The 17,159-nt window shown below is 49.9% G+C and overlaps 1 protein-coding gene across 1 annotated transcript; it reads left to right on the forward strand.

The window, feature by feature from the left end:
- Positions 1–257: 257 nt before the first annotated feature.
- Positions 258–16,799, forward strand: HSD17B14 (hydroxysteroid 17-beta dehydrogenase 14). Its single transcript, XM_060084672.1, has 9 exons — positions 258–430; positions 940–978; positions 1,093–1,175; positions 1,689–1,755; positions 5,470–5,561; positions 15,905–16,009; positions 16,255–16,322; positions 16,439–16,535; positions 16,626–16,799. Exons 1-9 carry the CDS (start codon positions 343–345, stop codon positions 16,797–16,799), a joined length of 813 nt encoding a protein of 270 aa, XP_059940655.1. The 5' UTR covers positions 258–342.
- Positions 16,800–17,159: the final 360 nt, after the last annotated feature.

Consider the following 17,159-nt stretch of genomic DNA (forward strand, 5'->3'; position numbering starts at 1 on the left):
CAGATTACTGGTTCTGAGGGAGGAGGGGGTTGGGGACCCGGATTCCTGGATCTGAAAGAAGAGAAGACTAGGGACCTGGAGTTTTGGGTCCGCGGGCAGAGGGGGCCAGACGCCAGGAATCCTGGGTTTGAGGGAGGAGGGGTTTGGGGATCCGGACCTCTGGGTCTGAGGGAGGACGCGGCTGGGACCAACCTTCCAGGCTTCTGGCTTTCCTGGCAACGCCCCCCAGGGCCGGGCTTCCAGGATCCAGCCCCTATTTACCGTTCGACCCCACGACCTCGCCGGACTTCGAGGTGGATAGAAGCCTGGAGTGAGTAACAGAGGGAGAGAGTTTCACGCAGAATGGCAACGGGAACGCGCTATGCTGGGAAGGTGGTCGTCGTGACCGGGGGCGGGCGCGGCATCGGAGCCGGGATCGTTCGAGCCTTCGGTGAGTGGGGTCTGGCTGGCTCTGAATATTGGGAGTCTGGGAGAGGAGGGACCCTGGGGGGCTAATTAATGGGTGTGGAAAGAAGTGTCTTCTGTACTGGAATCTAGATTCTTATCTTATAAAATCCTATTTGCAAAGTTAATGAAAAGATAGGCAGTGGTAGCCTGGGGCCTGAGATTTCGGCGGATTTCCAAACGCCATTGACTCCCTTTCGGCGGGTCTCAGTAATAGCTACAAAACGGGTGGTTTGGGGGAACATGCCTCTTACAGATTTAGGGTTTACTCTGGAACCCAGGGATGGAGGCTCAGGAGCTCCAGCAAGCACCTGGAGCAGCCAAGGAGAATATGTGTCAAAACTTCTGCCCTTTGTCCTAGGGGATTATCATGAGACTTTGGGGTCACGAGGGGAGCATAGTGGGAGACGGCCCCACTTCAGGTGGCCACTAGAGGGCAGCAGAGGGCTTCGCAAAGGCCTGTGCTGGGGTAACCAGTTCTCTTCCCATCCCCAGTGGAAAGCGGTGCCCAAGTGGTTATCTGTGACAAAGATGGTGAGTGAGGGTCCCTCAGTCCTCACCCCCACCCCTCCAGGAGGAGTCCAGGCCCCCAGACCCTTCCTCCCTCAGACCCAAGAGTCCAGACCCCCAGCCCTTCCCTTCCTGCAGAGTCCGGGGGTCGGGCGCTGGGGCGGGAGCTTCCTGGCACTGTCTTTCTGCTCTGTGATGTGACTCAGGGGGAAGATGTGAGGGTGAGCGTATTTTCTGTCCCTACCCCCGGTATCTCCAGTTGTTTCTCCACCCCGCCCCAGGCTTTTGCACATGCTGTTCCCTCTGCTTTTCCCCCTTCTGGCTAACTTGTACCCGCCCCAGAGGTTTCAGCTCAGTATCATTTCAAGGTTTTCCCTAACTCTGCCGGCCAGGTCCTGTGTCTCCTAGGAAGATTCTCCTTTATCTCCCACTCCTTCAAGGCTCTTGTCACACCTGTCATGTGGATTGGGACAAATAAATTCCCCACAGTGGGTCTCTTTCTGTAAGAGGTTTTCTCTTTCCTCAGGGTTTCTAGTCCTTCTCTTTAGCCAGTATCTCTGACATCTGCCCCCGCACCCCAGCCCCAGGTCTCTGGAGTAGTGACCACAGTGTGAATGTCACCAGCCCTCTGGTCTCTGGCCCCTCAGCTGTGACTCCTGTCCCCACCTCGCTTTTGGACCCTCGGCTCCAAAAGGTCTGGTCACTGCTCACTCACAAGATATCTTTCTCCCCAGACCCTCATTTCTGAGACCATCCACCGTTTCGGCCGCCTGGATTGTGTAGTCAACAGCGCTGGCTACCGTGAGTCATGAGTCCTGAGGGCTGTTCTCCACTGGTTTCAACCCACCTCCTGGCTTCCCACCCCAATGCTGGCTCTGTTCCATCCCTGTTGTGTGCCCCCAGGCCTGTGCCCTTAGCCCTTTTGAGCATCCGTTTCTACATCTCTAAAATGAAAATCACCATCCTTGTCATCATTATAGGGTTGTTGTGGGTATTGAATAGCGTGACTGCTCAGCCTCATAATTACTGGAACTGTCTTGGGCAAATAGCTGCCATCTTGTAGCCTCAGTTTCTTACTTATGAAGTGAGACTGATGACTGAGATGATGTACTCTCTACACATGGTCTAGAGGGCTTGGTGTGGAGGCTTTGAAGGGAAATTGCCATCAGCTTCATGCTTACCATTCATAAGAATGCCTCACATTGGTAAACCGAGGCTCAGAAAGGTGAACTGATTGGACTGGGGTCACACAGCAAGGCCATGGTAGAAAGAAGCCTCTCTTATTGGCTGGGCAACTTTGAGCAATTGACTTACCCTCTCTGGGCTGCACTTCCCTTCTCTGTTGTAAGAATTTAGAGATGGCAGATACTAGTGCATCCTTTCTCTCTGTGTCCTTGATCCTTTCAACAGATATTTATTGAGCATCTACTATGCCCCACATTCTGTCCTAGGGACTGGGGAGTTAGCAGTGAACAAAACTGACCAAGCATTCCTGTCCTCATGGGATTCACATTGTAGAGTAAGAAAATAGATCAGAAAAGACAGATACAGTTAATCCTCATTATTTGCTGATTCCTATTTGCGAACTCACCTCCTTGCAGGGTGGGTTGTAACCCCAGAATCAGTACTCACTGTGCTTTCCCGGTATTCACGGACATGCGCAGAGAGGCAAAAAATTTGAGTTGCCCGTAGCACATGTTCCCAGCTAAGGTCAAACATGGTGATGCTCTGCCCTCTGGGTTTAGCTTTCAAACAGAGAGATGCCCAGAGGTGGAGACGGGAGAGGGCAGTGTCTGTAAGGAGCTCCCTCTGAGGCCAGCTGGATGGGTTTGAATCCCCACTCTGGCATCTGTGAGTAGGGCAGCCTCAGGCAAGTCACTTAACACTTCCGTATTTGCAAAATAAATAAAATAGAGTCTGCCAGTATGGGTTGTTTTTAGGACTTAAGATTATAATATTTATGTTAGATAGCCATATAACTATATACATATGTACATATATACATACACATATATGTCCTGTCTTAGTCTGTTCATGCTGCTATAACAGAAATACCATGGACTGGGTGGCTTAAACGACAAACATTTATTTCTCACAGTTCTAGAGGCTGGAAAGTCCAAGATCAAGTCAGAAGCAGATTTGGTGTCTGGTGAGGGCCTGCTTGCTGGGGCCTCACATGGTGGAAGGAAGGAAGGACCTCACGGGGGTCTCTTTTATAAGGGCACTAATCCCATTCAAGAGGGAGCCATCAGGCTTCCCTGGTGGCGCAGTGGTTGAGAGTCCGCCTGCCGATGCAGGGGATACGGGTTCGTGCCCCGGTCTGGGAAGATCCCACGTGCCGTGGAGCGGCTGGGCCCGTGAGCCATGGCCACTGAGCCTGCGCGTCTGGAGCCTGTGCTCCGCAATGGGAGAGGCCACAACAGTGAGAGGCCTGCGTACCGAAAAAAAAAAAAAGAGGGAGCCATCCTCATGACTTAACTCCCACAGAACCCCACCTACAAATACCATCACATTGGAGGTTAGGATTTTAACATATGGAATTTGGGGGGGGGGACACAAGCTTTCAGTTAATAGCATGTATATGTTACAATGTAATATTATATATATGTATTTCCCCTAGGAGCAGTGGGTCAATAGTCACTAATTCAGTGTTCGCTGTGACTTTGTGGACTATAGCTGCCTCGAATAAGGATAATTGATGGTATATATTAGCATGTCTGGTAGTGATAAAGGCTATGAAGAAAAATAAATCTGATTGAGGGCTTAGAGAATGGCAGGGGCTGTTTTGTACAGAGGATCTGGGGTGGAGTCTCTGAAGATGTTTGAACCGTTCTCTGAAGGAAGCAAGGCCATAAGCCCTGGGTCTCCAGGAGGAATAATCCAATATTTCATTAACTTTCCATGGTCTTGTTTCCCATCTCTCCGTCCCTTCATCCACTTTGACTCTTAAAGCCTTTGGAAGGTTCAGGGTCCATTTTTCCCAGTTTCTATTTTTTTTTCCTGTTCTTACTCCTATCTTTCCTGCTTCTTTTCTTCTGAATGTTGATTTGTCTGTCCCTCTTCCATCCACCCAGTTCTATTTTAAAAAAAATATTTATTTATTTGGCTGCGCCGGGTCTTAGTTGCGACACGTGGGATCTTTTAGTTGTGGCTTACAGGATCTAGTTCCCTGACCAGGGATCGAAGCCAGGCCCCCTGCATTGGGAGTGCAGATATTTAACAAACACATTTATAGTACTAAGTGTCAGGCACAAATATTGACTTGTGAAATTTCTAAGCCTGAGAACAAAGTGTTATCCTCATTCTGCAGATGAGGAAACAGGCACAGAGGGGCAAAGTGACTTGCCTAAAGTCACACAGCCAAGAAGTGTCAGCGCTAAGATTTGAACCCAGGCCTTCTGGCCCTGAGACTGGTTTTTTGTTTTCTCTTTTGCTGCTCCTTTTAATTTTTTAAATATTTGTTTATTTATTTGGTTGCACCAGGTCTTAGCTGCGGCTCCAGGGCTCCTTTAGTTGCAGCTTGCCAGCTCCTTAGTTGCGGCATGCAAACTCTTAGGTGCGGCATGCGTGTGGGACCTAGTTCCCTGACCGGGGATCAAACGTAGGCCCCCTGCATTGGGAGCGCAGAGTGTTATCCACTGCACCACCAGGGAAGTCCCTGCTTCTTTTAATTTTTTTAAATTGAAGTATAGTTAATTTATAGTCTTATGTTAGCTTCAGGTGTACACCATAGTGATTCAGTATTTTTGCAGATTATATTCCATTATAGGTTATTTCAAGATAATGGCTATAATTCCCTGTGCTATACCATATATCCTTGTTGCTTATCTACTTTATACATAGTAGTTTATATACTCCTAATTTGTCCCTCTCTCCTTCCTTCTCCCCTTTGGTAACCACAAGTTTGTTTTCTATATCTGAGTCTGTTTCCATTTTGCATATATATTTACTTGTATTATTTGTTAGATTCCACATATAAGTGATATCATACAGTTTTTGTCTTTCTCTGACTTATTTCACTAAGCATAATATTCTCTAGGTTCATCCATGTTGCTGCAAATGGCAATATTTCATTGTTCTTTTTTTTTGCGGTACGCGGACCTCTCACTGTTGTGGCCTCTCCCGTTGCGGAGCACAGGCTCCGGACGCGCAGGCTCAGCGGCCATGGCTCACGGGCCCAACCGCTCCGCGGCATGTGGGATCTTCCCGGACCGGAGCACGAACCCACGTCCCCTGCATCGGCAGGCGGACTCTCAACCACTGCGCCACCAGGGAAGCCCCCATTCTTTCTTTTAAGGCTAATATTCCAAGTGTACATACAAACCACATCTTCTTAATCCAGTTTTGAGACTTTTTAGTAACCACTATGCAGCCTTCTTTCCTTTTTGGGACCCTTGACCCTCTTGTCTGCCACTCCTCCCCCCTGCACCCCGCACACCTATTTCCCTTCCCTGCTCTCCTGTCTTCATGGTTCCCTCATCCTCTCCTCTCCCTCTCTTCCACCCCCACCCTTAGATCCACCTCCGCAGTGGCCCGAGGAGACCTCTGCCCAGGGCTTCCGGCAGCTGTTGGAGCTGAACCTGCTGGGGACGTACACCGTGACCAAGGTGAGCAGCCGCCTGACAGTGAGAGTGTCAGACCCACTTGGTCTCAGAGCCAAATGTTTTCTGTGCCTTGCTTTGATCTTATTCCAGAAGGACTCCATTTTTGTAGAAAAGAAATGCGTGCAGATCCCTACATCTGGCCAAAGCTACCTGTGTTGCTACATAGCCCAGTCTTCTTAGGAACCTTCCAGAACCTTCCAAAGTGGTGTGATGGTAGTGGTGGGGGATGTTAAGGATCTGAAGAAAGGAGTTAGGACAAGGAATCAGTAATAGACAGTCACAGCTTTGCTACCCAGTGAATAGCTATTAGGAGCAAAGAGTATTCAGGCTTCCCTGGTGGCGCAGTGGTTGAGAGTCCACCTGCTGATGCAGGCGACACGGGTTCGTGCCCCGATCTGGGAAGATCCCACATGCCACAGAGCGGCTGGGCCCGTGAGCCATGGGCGCTGAGCCTGCGCGTCCGGAGCCTGTGCTCCGCAACGGGAGAGGCCACAGCAGTGAGAGGCCTGCGTACCAAAAAAAAAAAAAAAAAAAGAGTATCTCCTTCTACCTCTGCGCCTTTCCTCTGAATCTTCCCCAAATCGCCTCCTACTTACTATCTCAGTTCAAATACCATCTCTTCAGAAAGGCCTTTCCTGATTACTCTTGCTCATATGGCACCTACATGTACATGTACATATTCGTTCTCTATGATAACTTATTTTCATCAAAGTACTTTTTATTTATTTATTTAATTTATCATCATAATACTTTTTTTTTTTTTTTTTTTGCTGTGCCGTGGGACTTGTAGGATCTTTGTTCCCTGACCAGGGATCGAACCCGTGCTTCCTGCAGTGGAAGCACAGAGTCCTAACCACTAGACCACCAGGGAATTCCCCATTAGAATACTTTTAAAAAAATAGTTTATTTATTTATTTATTTTTGGCTGCGTTGGGTCTTCATTGCCGCGCGCCGGCTTTCTCCAGTTGTGGCGAGCAGGGGCTACTCTTTGTTGCAGTATGTGGGCTCCTCATTGCGGTGGCTTCTCTTTGTTGCGGAGCACGGGCCCTAGAGCGTGCGGGCTCAGTAGCTGTGGCGCACGGGCTTAGTTGCTCCGCGGCATGTGGGATCTTCCCGGACCAGGGATCAAACTTGTGTCCCCTGCATTGGCAGGTGGATTCTTAACCACTGCGCCACCAGGGAAGCCCCCATTCTGTCATTCTTGCTTCTTGTTGACTCCTCACTTTTTCTTTTCTTTACCTTTTCTGGAGTATTTGAAAGCAAATCTCAGATATCATTATTTCACCCATAAATAAAATAATTCAGTATGATCTTTACTAGATAAAGTTTTGTTTTGTTTTGTTTTTTAAGTGTGTATCTGTGTGCTCTTTTAGACAGGGTGGGTGGTCAGAAGGCTTCTCTAAGAGGTGACATTTGAGTCAAGACCCCAAGGAGGTATGTGGGCAATTGTGGTCCAGCAGAGGAACAGCCAGTGCAAAGGTCCTGGGGTGGGAGTGCTTGGCGTGTAGGAGGGACAGCGAGGAAGGCAGCGTGACTGAAGCAGACGAAGCAGGGAGAGGCTGGAAGTTGACGGCAGATCGTGCTGGGTCTTGTAAACCGCCGAGAGGACTTGGCTTTGACACTGTCTGAGCTGGGAGCCATAGAGTGTTCGGAGCAGAGGAACTCGAACTGCCGTAAGTGGGATCTCGTGCCCTCTGGTGGCCGGGTGGGGAACAAAGTGGGGGGCAAGGGCAGAGGCCAGGAAGCCAGTGAGGAGGTGACGATGGGATGGTCCAGGCCAGAGGAGGTGATGTTGGATCCCATCAGGCTGGTGGCTGTGGATTTGGTGAGAAATGGTCTGATTCTGCATACATTTTTTCCATAAGTTTTTCTGTTTATTTATTTATTTATTTTTATTTGGCTGCCTCACGTCTTAGTTGCGGCTCGTGGGATCTTTGTTGCAGCGAGAGGGCTCTTCATGGCTGCTTGCGGGCTTCTCTCTAGTTGTGGTGCTGGGACTCCAGAGCGCACAGTCTCAGTAGTTGCAGTGTTAGGGCTCTCTAGTTGTGGCACGCGGGCTTAGTTGCCCTGTGGCATGTGGGATCTTAGTTCCCTGATCAGGGATCGAACTCGAATTCCCTGCATTGGAAGGCGAATTCTTAACCACTGGACCACCAGGAAAATCCCTGGATGCATTTTAAAGGTAGACTTGTTAAGATTTCCTTATAGACTAGATGTGGCGGCAGACTTGAGAAAGAAAGGAGTGGGTGGGGTTTTTGTTTGTTTGTTTGTTTCCCCCAACCCCAATCCCCGGGCAACGGGCAGGAAGGCGTTGCCATATGCTGCCCTGGGGAAGCCTGGGGAGGAGCAGGCGGGGTGGGGGGCTGTCGAGTGAGAGATGCCCACCAGACATGTGCGTGTGGGCCATGGGTCTAGGGCAAAGGTTGAGGCCTGGAGACATCAGTTTGGAGCGCACCAGCTTGAGGCTAGAGGAGCTCAGGAAAGCGAATGTAAACAGAGGGGAGAGGGGCAGGGAGTGGGTCAGGGGTCACCTGTGTGGAGAAGCTCAGGTGCTTCCCCAGATCTCATCCGAGATCCAGGTGAAATATCCCCAGGCAGTTGGATAATCTGTCTCTCAACCAATCAACCCTGGCTCCTGTCCCCAGTTTCTGTTCACCTTCTAAGATTGGCACCTCCTGGGAATTCCCTGGCGGTCCAGTGGTTAGGACTGCACGCTTTCACTGCGGAGGGCACGGGTTCAATCCCTGGTCTGGGAACTAAGATCCCGCAAGTCAGTGGTACGCGGCCAAAATAATAATAATAATAATAAGAAGAAGAAGAAGAAGAAGAAGAAGAATATTGGCACCTCCGTACAATAAGGCACGCACACACCACAGCCCATAAAGCGTATGTGCGTGTGTGTATTTGTTTTTCCCTTCCTTGGCTGTGCCGGTGGCATGTGAGATCTTAGCTGCCCCACCACGGACCGAACCTGAGCTCCTTGCATTGGAAGCACAGGTCCTTAACCACTGGACCACCAGGGGCTTCCCGTGTGTGTGTTTTTTTTTTTCTTTCTCTCCCTCCTTCATTAATTGCCAGCATTTTTAAAAAGAGAGAAATTTCTCACAAACAACTGGATTTCTGGTTTCTCTTGAAAAGTTGGCCAACTGGACCCATGGCAAGGGCAACAGTCTGCTAAATGTGGCCTGGCTCCCCACTGTACCCCATTCCCCAGCTCTCCCTCCTTGGCCTCCTGACTCTGTTACCTGTGAGTGGCTGGTGCAGAAGCCTCACATGAGGGTCTAGATCTGGGGTCCACCTGCCTGGGTTCTCTGTCACTTCCTACTTGTAACATCAGGCAAGATTCTCAGTCTCTCTGCACCTAGGTTTTCTCATCTGTAGAAGGAGGCTAATAGTGGTAGTAATTCACAGCATTGTCCTGAGAATTGAATGAGATTAAATTAAATACCCACAAAGCCCTTAGAACATACCTGGCACAGAGGTTACTGTCTGCAAGGTATTATTGTTTATCGCAAACCTTGCCCCACTCTGTTTCTTGCGGCCAATCTACCTCACTCAGTTTGCAGTCTCTAAGATACATATTGGGCAAATGAATCCTGGGAGAAGTAGAAGGGAAAAGGTGAAGTTTGAGCTGAACCTTGAATGGGAGGGAAGGAAGTAGAGAAGTAGGACACAGGGTGTTTCACTTGCCAAAAGAGTGTGCAAAGGTGCTGGGGCAGAAACCACCTGGGTGTATTTTAAGAACAGGAGAACCTCCATCTCCATCTCCCTTTAGCAATTGTAAGCATTTTGTTAAGCTTGTTCTATCCATTGCCTCCTGCCATCCCCTACCTGGACATCATATAATTTCATTAGTAAGAACTTCATAAATACTACCAATGGATTAGAACGTTTATTTATTTTTATTTTGACATAACTTAAGACTTATTGCCCGGATAATACAGAGGAGTCCTGTATACGCAGACTCCGTTGTTAACATTTTACCAAATTTGCTTTATTCTATCTCTCTATTTGAGAGTAAGTTGCAAGCATGATGTCTATTTACCCTTCAGTGCTTTGGAGGGTATTTCCTAAAAACTAGAACATTCTCTTACACCATCATAGTAACATTAACATTGATATCATGATCTTAGCTAATCTAGAGACTTTCTTATTCAGATTATTAGAATTCTTATCACGGTACCGTGGCCACACCTGTGTTATTCGGGGTTCCCCCAGAAGCAGAGTCCAGGTGGGGATTGAAAGGCAGGATGGATGGAAGGAGATCCCAGGAATCGCTTCCTTCAGCCTGGGGAGTAGTTGCCAGGCATCTGATGAAGGGCGTCACCAAACAAGTTGCCACCAGGTGGGGCACCATCCCCTGGGGGCACTCTGGGTTTCAGCGAGAAACATGCACCTCAGTTATCCCCCCATCTAAGAGGCAAGGGAGAGCCAAATATTGTTTTAACTTAAAAATACATTTGGGGGCTTCCCTGGTGGCACAGTGGTTGAGAGTCCACCTGCCGATGCAGGGGACACGGGTTCGTGCCCCGGTCTGGGAAGATCCCACGTGCCGCGGAGCGGCTGGGCCCGTGAGCCATGGCTGCTGAGCCTGCGCGTCCGGAGCCTGTGCTCTGCAACGGGAGAGGCCGCAGCAGTGAGAGGCCCGCGTACCGAAAAAAAAGAAAAAAAAAAAGAAAAAAAAACATTTGGGGGTCTTCCCTGGTGGTCCAGTGGTTAGGACTCTGTGCGTTCACTGCCAAGGGCCTGGGTTCGATCCCTGCTCTGGGAACTAAGATCCTGCAAGCAGTGTGGGGTGACCAAAAAAAAAAAAAAAAACATTTAACTTCATGTTAATAATTAAAATTAAGACTTTTTTACATGACCAAATTACTATTAGATCTCCTAAGAAAATTAACAGTAATTTCTTAATACCATTTAATACCCAAGCCTTATTTAAATTCACCTAGTTGTTCCCAAATGTCTTATTAGAGTTGGTTTGTTCACACCAAGCTCCAAAGTCTGCTGATTGCATTTGGTTTTCCAGAGGGCAGAGACTTTTGTCTGCTTCTTCCTGCCTCTATCCCAGTGCCTGTTGTAAAGAAATTTGTCAACATGTATAAGTTGCTGCCATTATCGCCATTGTCATCATTATAACCATCACCACCATCATCATCACCACCATGATTCCCATCACCATCATTGTCATCATTATTAAACCATCATCATGACCATCTTCACCATCATTGCCATCATCATCATTGTAACCATCACCACCATCACTACCATCACCATTATCATCATCATTATTTACCACCATCATCATGACCATCTTTACCATAATTGCCATTACCACCATCATCACCATCATCGCCATCATCACCATCATCATCATTATAAACATCATCACCATCATCGCCATCATCACCATCATCATCATTATAACCATCATCACCATCATTCCCATCACGACCATGACTGCCATCATCATCATCGTCATCATTTACCACCATCATTACCATCTTCACCATCATTGCCATCATCCTCCCATCATTATCATCATTACCTTCATCACCATCATCATCATCACCACCACCAATCTCCCTTGAAAGCTCTTTAAGTGTTGATTCTGGGACCCCAGGCCTCCTGAATCAGAATCTCTGGGTCTTTGGCCTCCCTGGTGGATTCTGACACAAGCTAAAGTTAGCCATTCCCTAGGCTAGAGAAAACAACAGAGGAATTAGGGATATTTATCTAGTTAAGGAAATGAGATCTTGTCAGTAGGGATCACAGAAGATGTTTGAGCACAGGAGTGTCCATTGTAGACTCTCAGAGCTGGATTGGTTCTTAGAGACCTATCCATTCGTTCATCTATTTAGTCATCAAAGACTGACCAAGCATTCGTAGGTGCTGGGGATACACCACGTGGTCTTTGCCCTTGTGGAGTTTATAGTCATGGGGCAGCCGAGTGTTACTAAATAAACAAGAGACGAGTTTATATGGGTGAGTGTGTTCTGGTGCTGGTTTGTTCTGGGGGTCAGGGTAGGCTTTTTGGAGGAAGTGAAACATGAATGACATTAACTAGGGGAGAGGTGGGGCAAAGGGAGGGAGTCAGGCCATTAAGAGTCCAGTGGGTCCTTGATGGAGCTACACGGAGATGCAGGTGTTCCTGGCAGAGAACAGCCTGTGCAGAGGCCTGGCCATGGGAGAGAGTTAGGAGCTCTCAAGGTGCTGAGTGCAGTGAGTGAAGGGGGTGGTACAGGAAAGCATTGGGGGGCAGATATATCAGGCTTGGATGGCCATGCTGAGGCATCTGGTCTTGACCTCAAGAGCAATAGGAAGCCATAGAAGATACCTGAGCAAGGAAGTGATGTGAGCCCATTAATACTAACAGATAACAGATCATTAGTAGTAACAGATCATTCTGTCTCTTGTATGAGGAACAAATCTGTGGGCACAGTGGGGTGAGAATTCTTATCAGGAGATGATCGTACTTGTGCACGTGAGAAGAGATGGCCTTCAGGGCCTCACACACTCTGGCCCCTGTTGCTCGTCTGATCTCACTTCCCACCGCAGTGGCCTCCTGGCTGCCAAACACACCCAGCCTGGTTCTGCCTCAGGACCTTTGCACTCGCTGTTCCCTCTGCCCAGCATGGTTTTCTCTAAGAAATGCCTACAGTTCACACCTGGACTCAAAATGCTCAAATCTGGGACTTCCCTGGCAGTCCAGTGGTTAAGACTCCACGCTTCCACTGCAGGGGGCATGGACAGGTTCAATCCCTGGTCCAGGAACTAAGATCCCGCAAACTGTGAGGAGAGGCCCCAAAAAAAAGAATGAAAAAAAGAAGCTCAAATCTCACCTTCCCAAAGCCCTCCCTTGGGCACCCTGTTTGAAACTGCACCCAGCCCAACACTCCCATTCCCCCTCCTCCTGCTCTCCTTCTTGTTTCATATCCCTAATTACACTCTAGAACATTCCATAGTGCACTTGGATCTGTTTCTTGCTGCCTCCCCATGGAACTTGGGCTCCACGAGGGCAGAAATCTCTCCGGGTCTTGTTTCCTGCAGTATCCCCAGCATTTACCCCAGTACCTGGCACATAATAGGTCCTCACGAAATGTTTGTGAAATGAATTAACGAGGCGGAGGGAATTGTAGAGATTCAAGAGCTCCTTGGTGATGGGTCTGATGAGGAACTGAGGGTGAGGGAGGCTCCGGAAGACCCCCAGATCTCCCGGGTCTCCTGCTTGAGAAACTGCATGGGAGCGAGCCCCATGTCAGAGGCTGGGAACCAGGAAGAGGGGCAGATTTTAGGGGGAGACAATGGGGTAAGTTTTGCACTCGAGACACGGAGATGAAAATGCCCGAGGGGGCCAGGTCAGGAGCTCCAGAAGGGGGCTCCAAGGGAGATTTAGGAGATGCTGGTGGAAACGCAGCAAAGTGGGGGGTTTCCACGGCAGGGCGCAGAGAGCGAGAAGCAGACCCAGGAACCTGAACATTTAGGAGACCTGGAGTCAGGCCAGGGAGAGCCTGCAGGAGTTCTCTGAGCAAGCCAGGCTGTTTCAAATCGGGTGCCTGAAGGGAGGAAGGGAAGGAGGGACAGGGAGAGTCAGCAGGTCTCTTACCAGCAGGTCCTTGATGCAGCTACCCAGAGGTACAGGCGACCTTGGCAGGAGGAGGGAGGGAGGATGCCTGCCAAGGAATGCCTGGGTTAGGGTTGGAAAGGGGCCACAGGGAGCGTGGGACAAATATTTATTGAATGCTAGCTGTGTGCCCAGTGCTGAGATAAGGGTGGTGAATAAACCCGTCTCAGCCCCCATGGACCTCACCTTTGCAGGTTGGGGGAGGGGAGGGAATTAAACAGCTGGGCAGGGAGGGATGAGGATTAAGGAGAGAAATATGGCCAGGGCAGGGCCTGGGGAGGCAGGGTTTCAAGGCTGGTGAGAGTGAGGGGAGACAGGGAGAACATTTAGGGTTGTCAGAAGTTTCTTTTTTTTCTTTCTTTCTTTTTTTTTTTTTTTGTGGTACGCGGGCCTCTCACTGTTGTGGCCTCTCCCGTTGGCTCCGGATGCCCAGGCTCAGCGGCCATGGCTCACAGGCCCAGCTGCTCCGCGGCATGTGGGATCTTCCCGGATTGGGGCATGAACCCGTGTCCCCTGCATCAGCAGGCGGACTCTCAACCGCTGTGCCACCAGGGAAGCCCTCTTTTTTTTTTTTAAAGATTTTTATTTTTATGTGGACCATTTTTAAAGTCTTTATTGAATTTGTTACAATATTGCTTCTGTTTTATGTTTTGGTTTTTTGGCTGCCAGGCATGTGGGATTTCAGCTCCCCGAGCAGGGATCAAACCTGTACCCCCTGCATAGTGGAGTCTTAACCACTGGACCGCCAGGGAAGTCCTAAGTTGTCAGAAGTTTTTATTTGCTAATGGGTTTTGGTCTCAGATAGCCAAGCCATAAATACTGGCTCGTGACCGATCACATGACCCTCTGAGCATCAGTCACCCTTTCCCTCCTCAGTCTCCTCACCTGGAGGAAGGCGCTGTCGACTAGACCTCATTTTAGGGTTGTCGTGAGGATTAAATGAGCTAATCTGTGTAAAGAGCTGAGAACAGGACTTCCCTGCTGGAGCCGTGGTTAAGAATCTGCCTGCCAATGCAGGGGACATGGGTTGGAGCCCTGGTCCGGGAAAATCCCACATGCCGCAGAGCAACTAAGCCCGTGCACCACAACTACTGAGCCTGCGCTCTAGAGCCCGTGAGCCACAACTACTGAGCCCACGTGCTACACTACTGAAGCTCGTGCGCCTAGAGCCCGTGCTCCGCAACAAGAGAAGCCACCGCAATGAGAAGCCCGAGCACTGCAATGCAAAGTAGCGCCCGCTCACCGTGACTAGAGAAAGCCCACGCGCAGCAACGAAGACCCAGCGCTGCCAGAAATAAATAAATAAATAAATTTATTTTTTAAAAAAACAAAGCTGAGAACAGGGGCAGGTGCATAATAGATCCTCAATAAACTCATTCATTGATGACAAAGATATTTATTGAACACCTACTATGTGCCAGACACCTTAGTATGAGGGATGAATCAAAATAAGAAATTTCAATCGTCCCTCATAGGTTTTTGCATTCTGGTGGGAGAGACACAGAATAAGCAACTAAGCAAGTAAAAAAAAAAATATGGCATGTCAGAAGGAGGTGTGTGACACAGGGAAAAGGAATCAGGAAGAGGGCTGGGGACCCAGGGGTAGGCAGGTTGCAGTTTTAAATAGAACAGTCAGGGAATCCTCACTGAGAAGATGACATTTGAACAGGATTTGAAGTTGCTGAGGGGATAGTATTGTTCCACTTTAGCCCTGAAACTGTGGAATGAACGTCCCATGTCCCCAGAAAACCTTCAGTCCTGAGCAAACTGGGAAAAGTTGGTCACCCTAGGAGTGAGTCACATGCTGTGTCAGGAGAGACATTCTGGGCAGAGGGAACAGCAAATGCAAAGGCCCTGAGGTTGTAACTCGGGGAGTGTTTGAAGATACAGCACTGAGGACAGGGTGGAGGCCGTTTTTGAGGGAGTGGAGGTTAGAAAGAGCTGGTGGGGTGAACCGGAGAGAGAGAGCTAATTTAGCTTCCCATTCTGAGTATCCCTTGGGTGACCCAGCTTGTGCCCATTAATCTTTCATGGCAGAAACAGTCCTTGCCCAAGGCAAGCAAGGGGAGGGATAGAATTTGAGTTTATTCAAGGTCATGTGTAATGGAAGAACAGAGAGACCGACTGGGAGGGAGAGAGAAGGAAAGGGAGAGAGAGAGAGAGAGTTGAGAGTTAGTTTAGGGACTTCCGGATAGCCAGGGGTTGCCAATTCTGTTGGCAGAATAGGGAGTACATTTCATGAAGTCTTCCCATGTCACATTCTGACCACAGAGCTTTCCCTAAAACTCAGAGAAACCATCTTCCCCTCCACGGATAAAAGAGATTCCTCCCATTTTTGTAAAATATGCAGCCATCTTGGTCTCTCTTGCATTTTCCTATCTTGTTATGGACAGGAGTTATGAGTAATATACAAAGGCCTAGAGAGAGACACAGGGACCCTGAGAGAGGGGGACAAGGACACAGAAAGGGGAGGCAGAGACAGAGAGAGGCAGGCAGTAGAAGAGTCAGAAAAATCCCTTCCAGACAAGGAGAGACTCCTTAAGGGATGAGACCCAGAGACCCTGGGGCAAACCAGAGAAGGTGCACCCAGAACCCTGGCTGCTGTCCCTACAGGTACCCAGATCAACTAGTGAGCATACCGGGAGATGGTTATCAGGATGCATTTCAACAGGGCAGGGGGAGATCCAGGGGCTTGGGTGGCTTACTCTGCTTTCTGTCTCCCCAGCTCGCCCTCCCTCACCTGCGCAAGAGCCAGGGGAATGTCATCAACATCTCCAGCCTGGTCGGGGCAATTGGCCAGTCCCAGGCGGTTCCCTATGTGGCCACCAAGGTACACCACCGAAGTACCCTGCCCCTTCCTTCAGGAACCTCAGCCCTGAGGTCCACCTGTGACATGTTGTTATACATCAAGGGTCTCCCAAGAGACAGAGCCTGGTGCAGCCCAATGAAACCTGCAGGGAGAGCGTGACTTCCCTCTTCTGATGCCCCTGCTTGATGCCCCCTGGTTGGGAGGAGAGGACAAAAGGAACCTCATCTTCTCTGGTCTGAACTTTCTCCATGCCCCGTCTTCTGCAGGGGGCAGTAACAGCCATGACCAAAGCCTTGGCCCTGGATGAGAGTCAATGTGGTGTCCGTGCCAACTGGTGAGCAGCTCCACGTGGGCTGAGAGCCTCCTGGGGGAGCTGGGAAGTCTGGGAGTGAGCCCAAGAGGCAGTGTTTGCGGCAGACTTCCCTGACCCCCTCTCCTGCCTCACCCCAGCATCTCCCCAGGAAACATCTGGACCCCACTGTGGGAAGAGCTGGCAGCCTCAACGCCTGACCCCACAGTCACAATCCGAGAGGGCACGCGGGCCCAGGTAGGAGTGGGAGCCAGGGCCAGGTGGCATGGGGGTGGCGGTCAGGTGGTGGCTCCTCTTGACCCTCCTTTTCCCCTTGTCTCTCCCCAGCCCCTGGGCCGTATGGGCCAGCCAGCGGAGGTGGGGGCTGCCGCTGTGTTCCTGGCCTCCGAAGCCAGCTTCTGCACTGGGATTGAGCTGTTAGTGACTGGGGGTGCGGAGCTGGGGTATGGGTGCAAGGCAGGTCGGGGCGACCCCGTGGAGGCCCCCACCATCCCTTCGTGATCTCCCACATTTCCACTTGGGCTTCCCTGACTAGGGCTCTCCCACCCAAAACTCAGTCTCCCAAATTCCAGTTTCGCCCCCCAACTCTAGACATCAAGACCACTTACCAATGTGCCAAACCACCGTACAGGTTCCCATAAAAGCGCTCTGCAGCCAGGAGGAAGGTATCGTTACATTTATTTTCGGCCCTTTATGAGTCCTATCACACCAGGACCCCGTCCCCCCGCCCCACCCAGTCCCACGCATTCCCACGCGTGGCCTGGACCTGAGGGACTAAAACTCCCGGCAGGCTTTGCAGCAGGAGCCTGTAGCCAGGGTCTCCTGGGAAAAGTATTGCAGGTCGGCTTCACCAGCACGTTA

This window comes from Mesoplodon densirostris, chromosome 19, assembly GCF_025265405.1.
Source record: "Mesoplodon densirostris isolate mMesDen1 chromosome 19, mMesDen1 primary haplotype, whole genome shotgun sequence".
Taxonomy (NCBI): domain Eukaryota; kingdom Metazoa; phylum Chordata; class Mammalia; order Artiodactyla; family Ziphiidae; genus Mesoplodon; species Mesoplodon densirostris.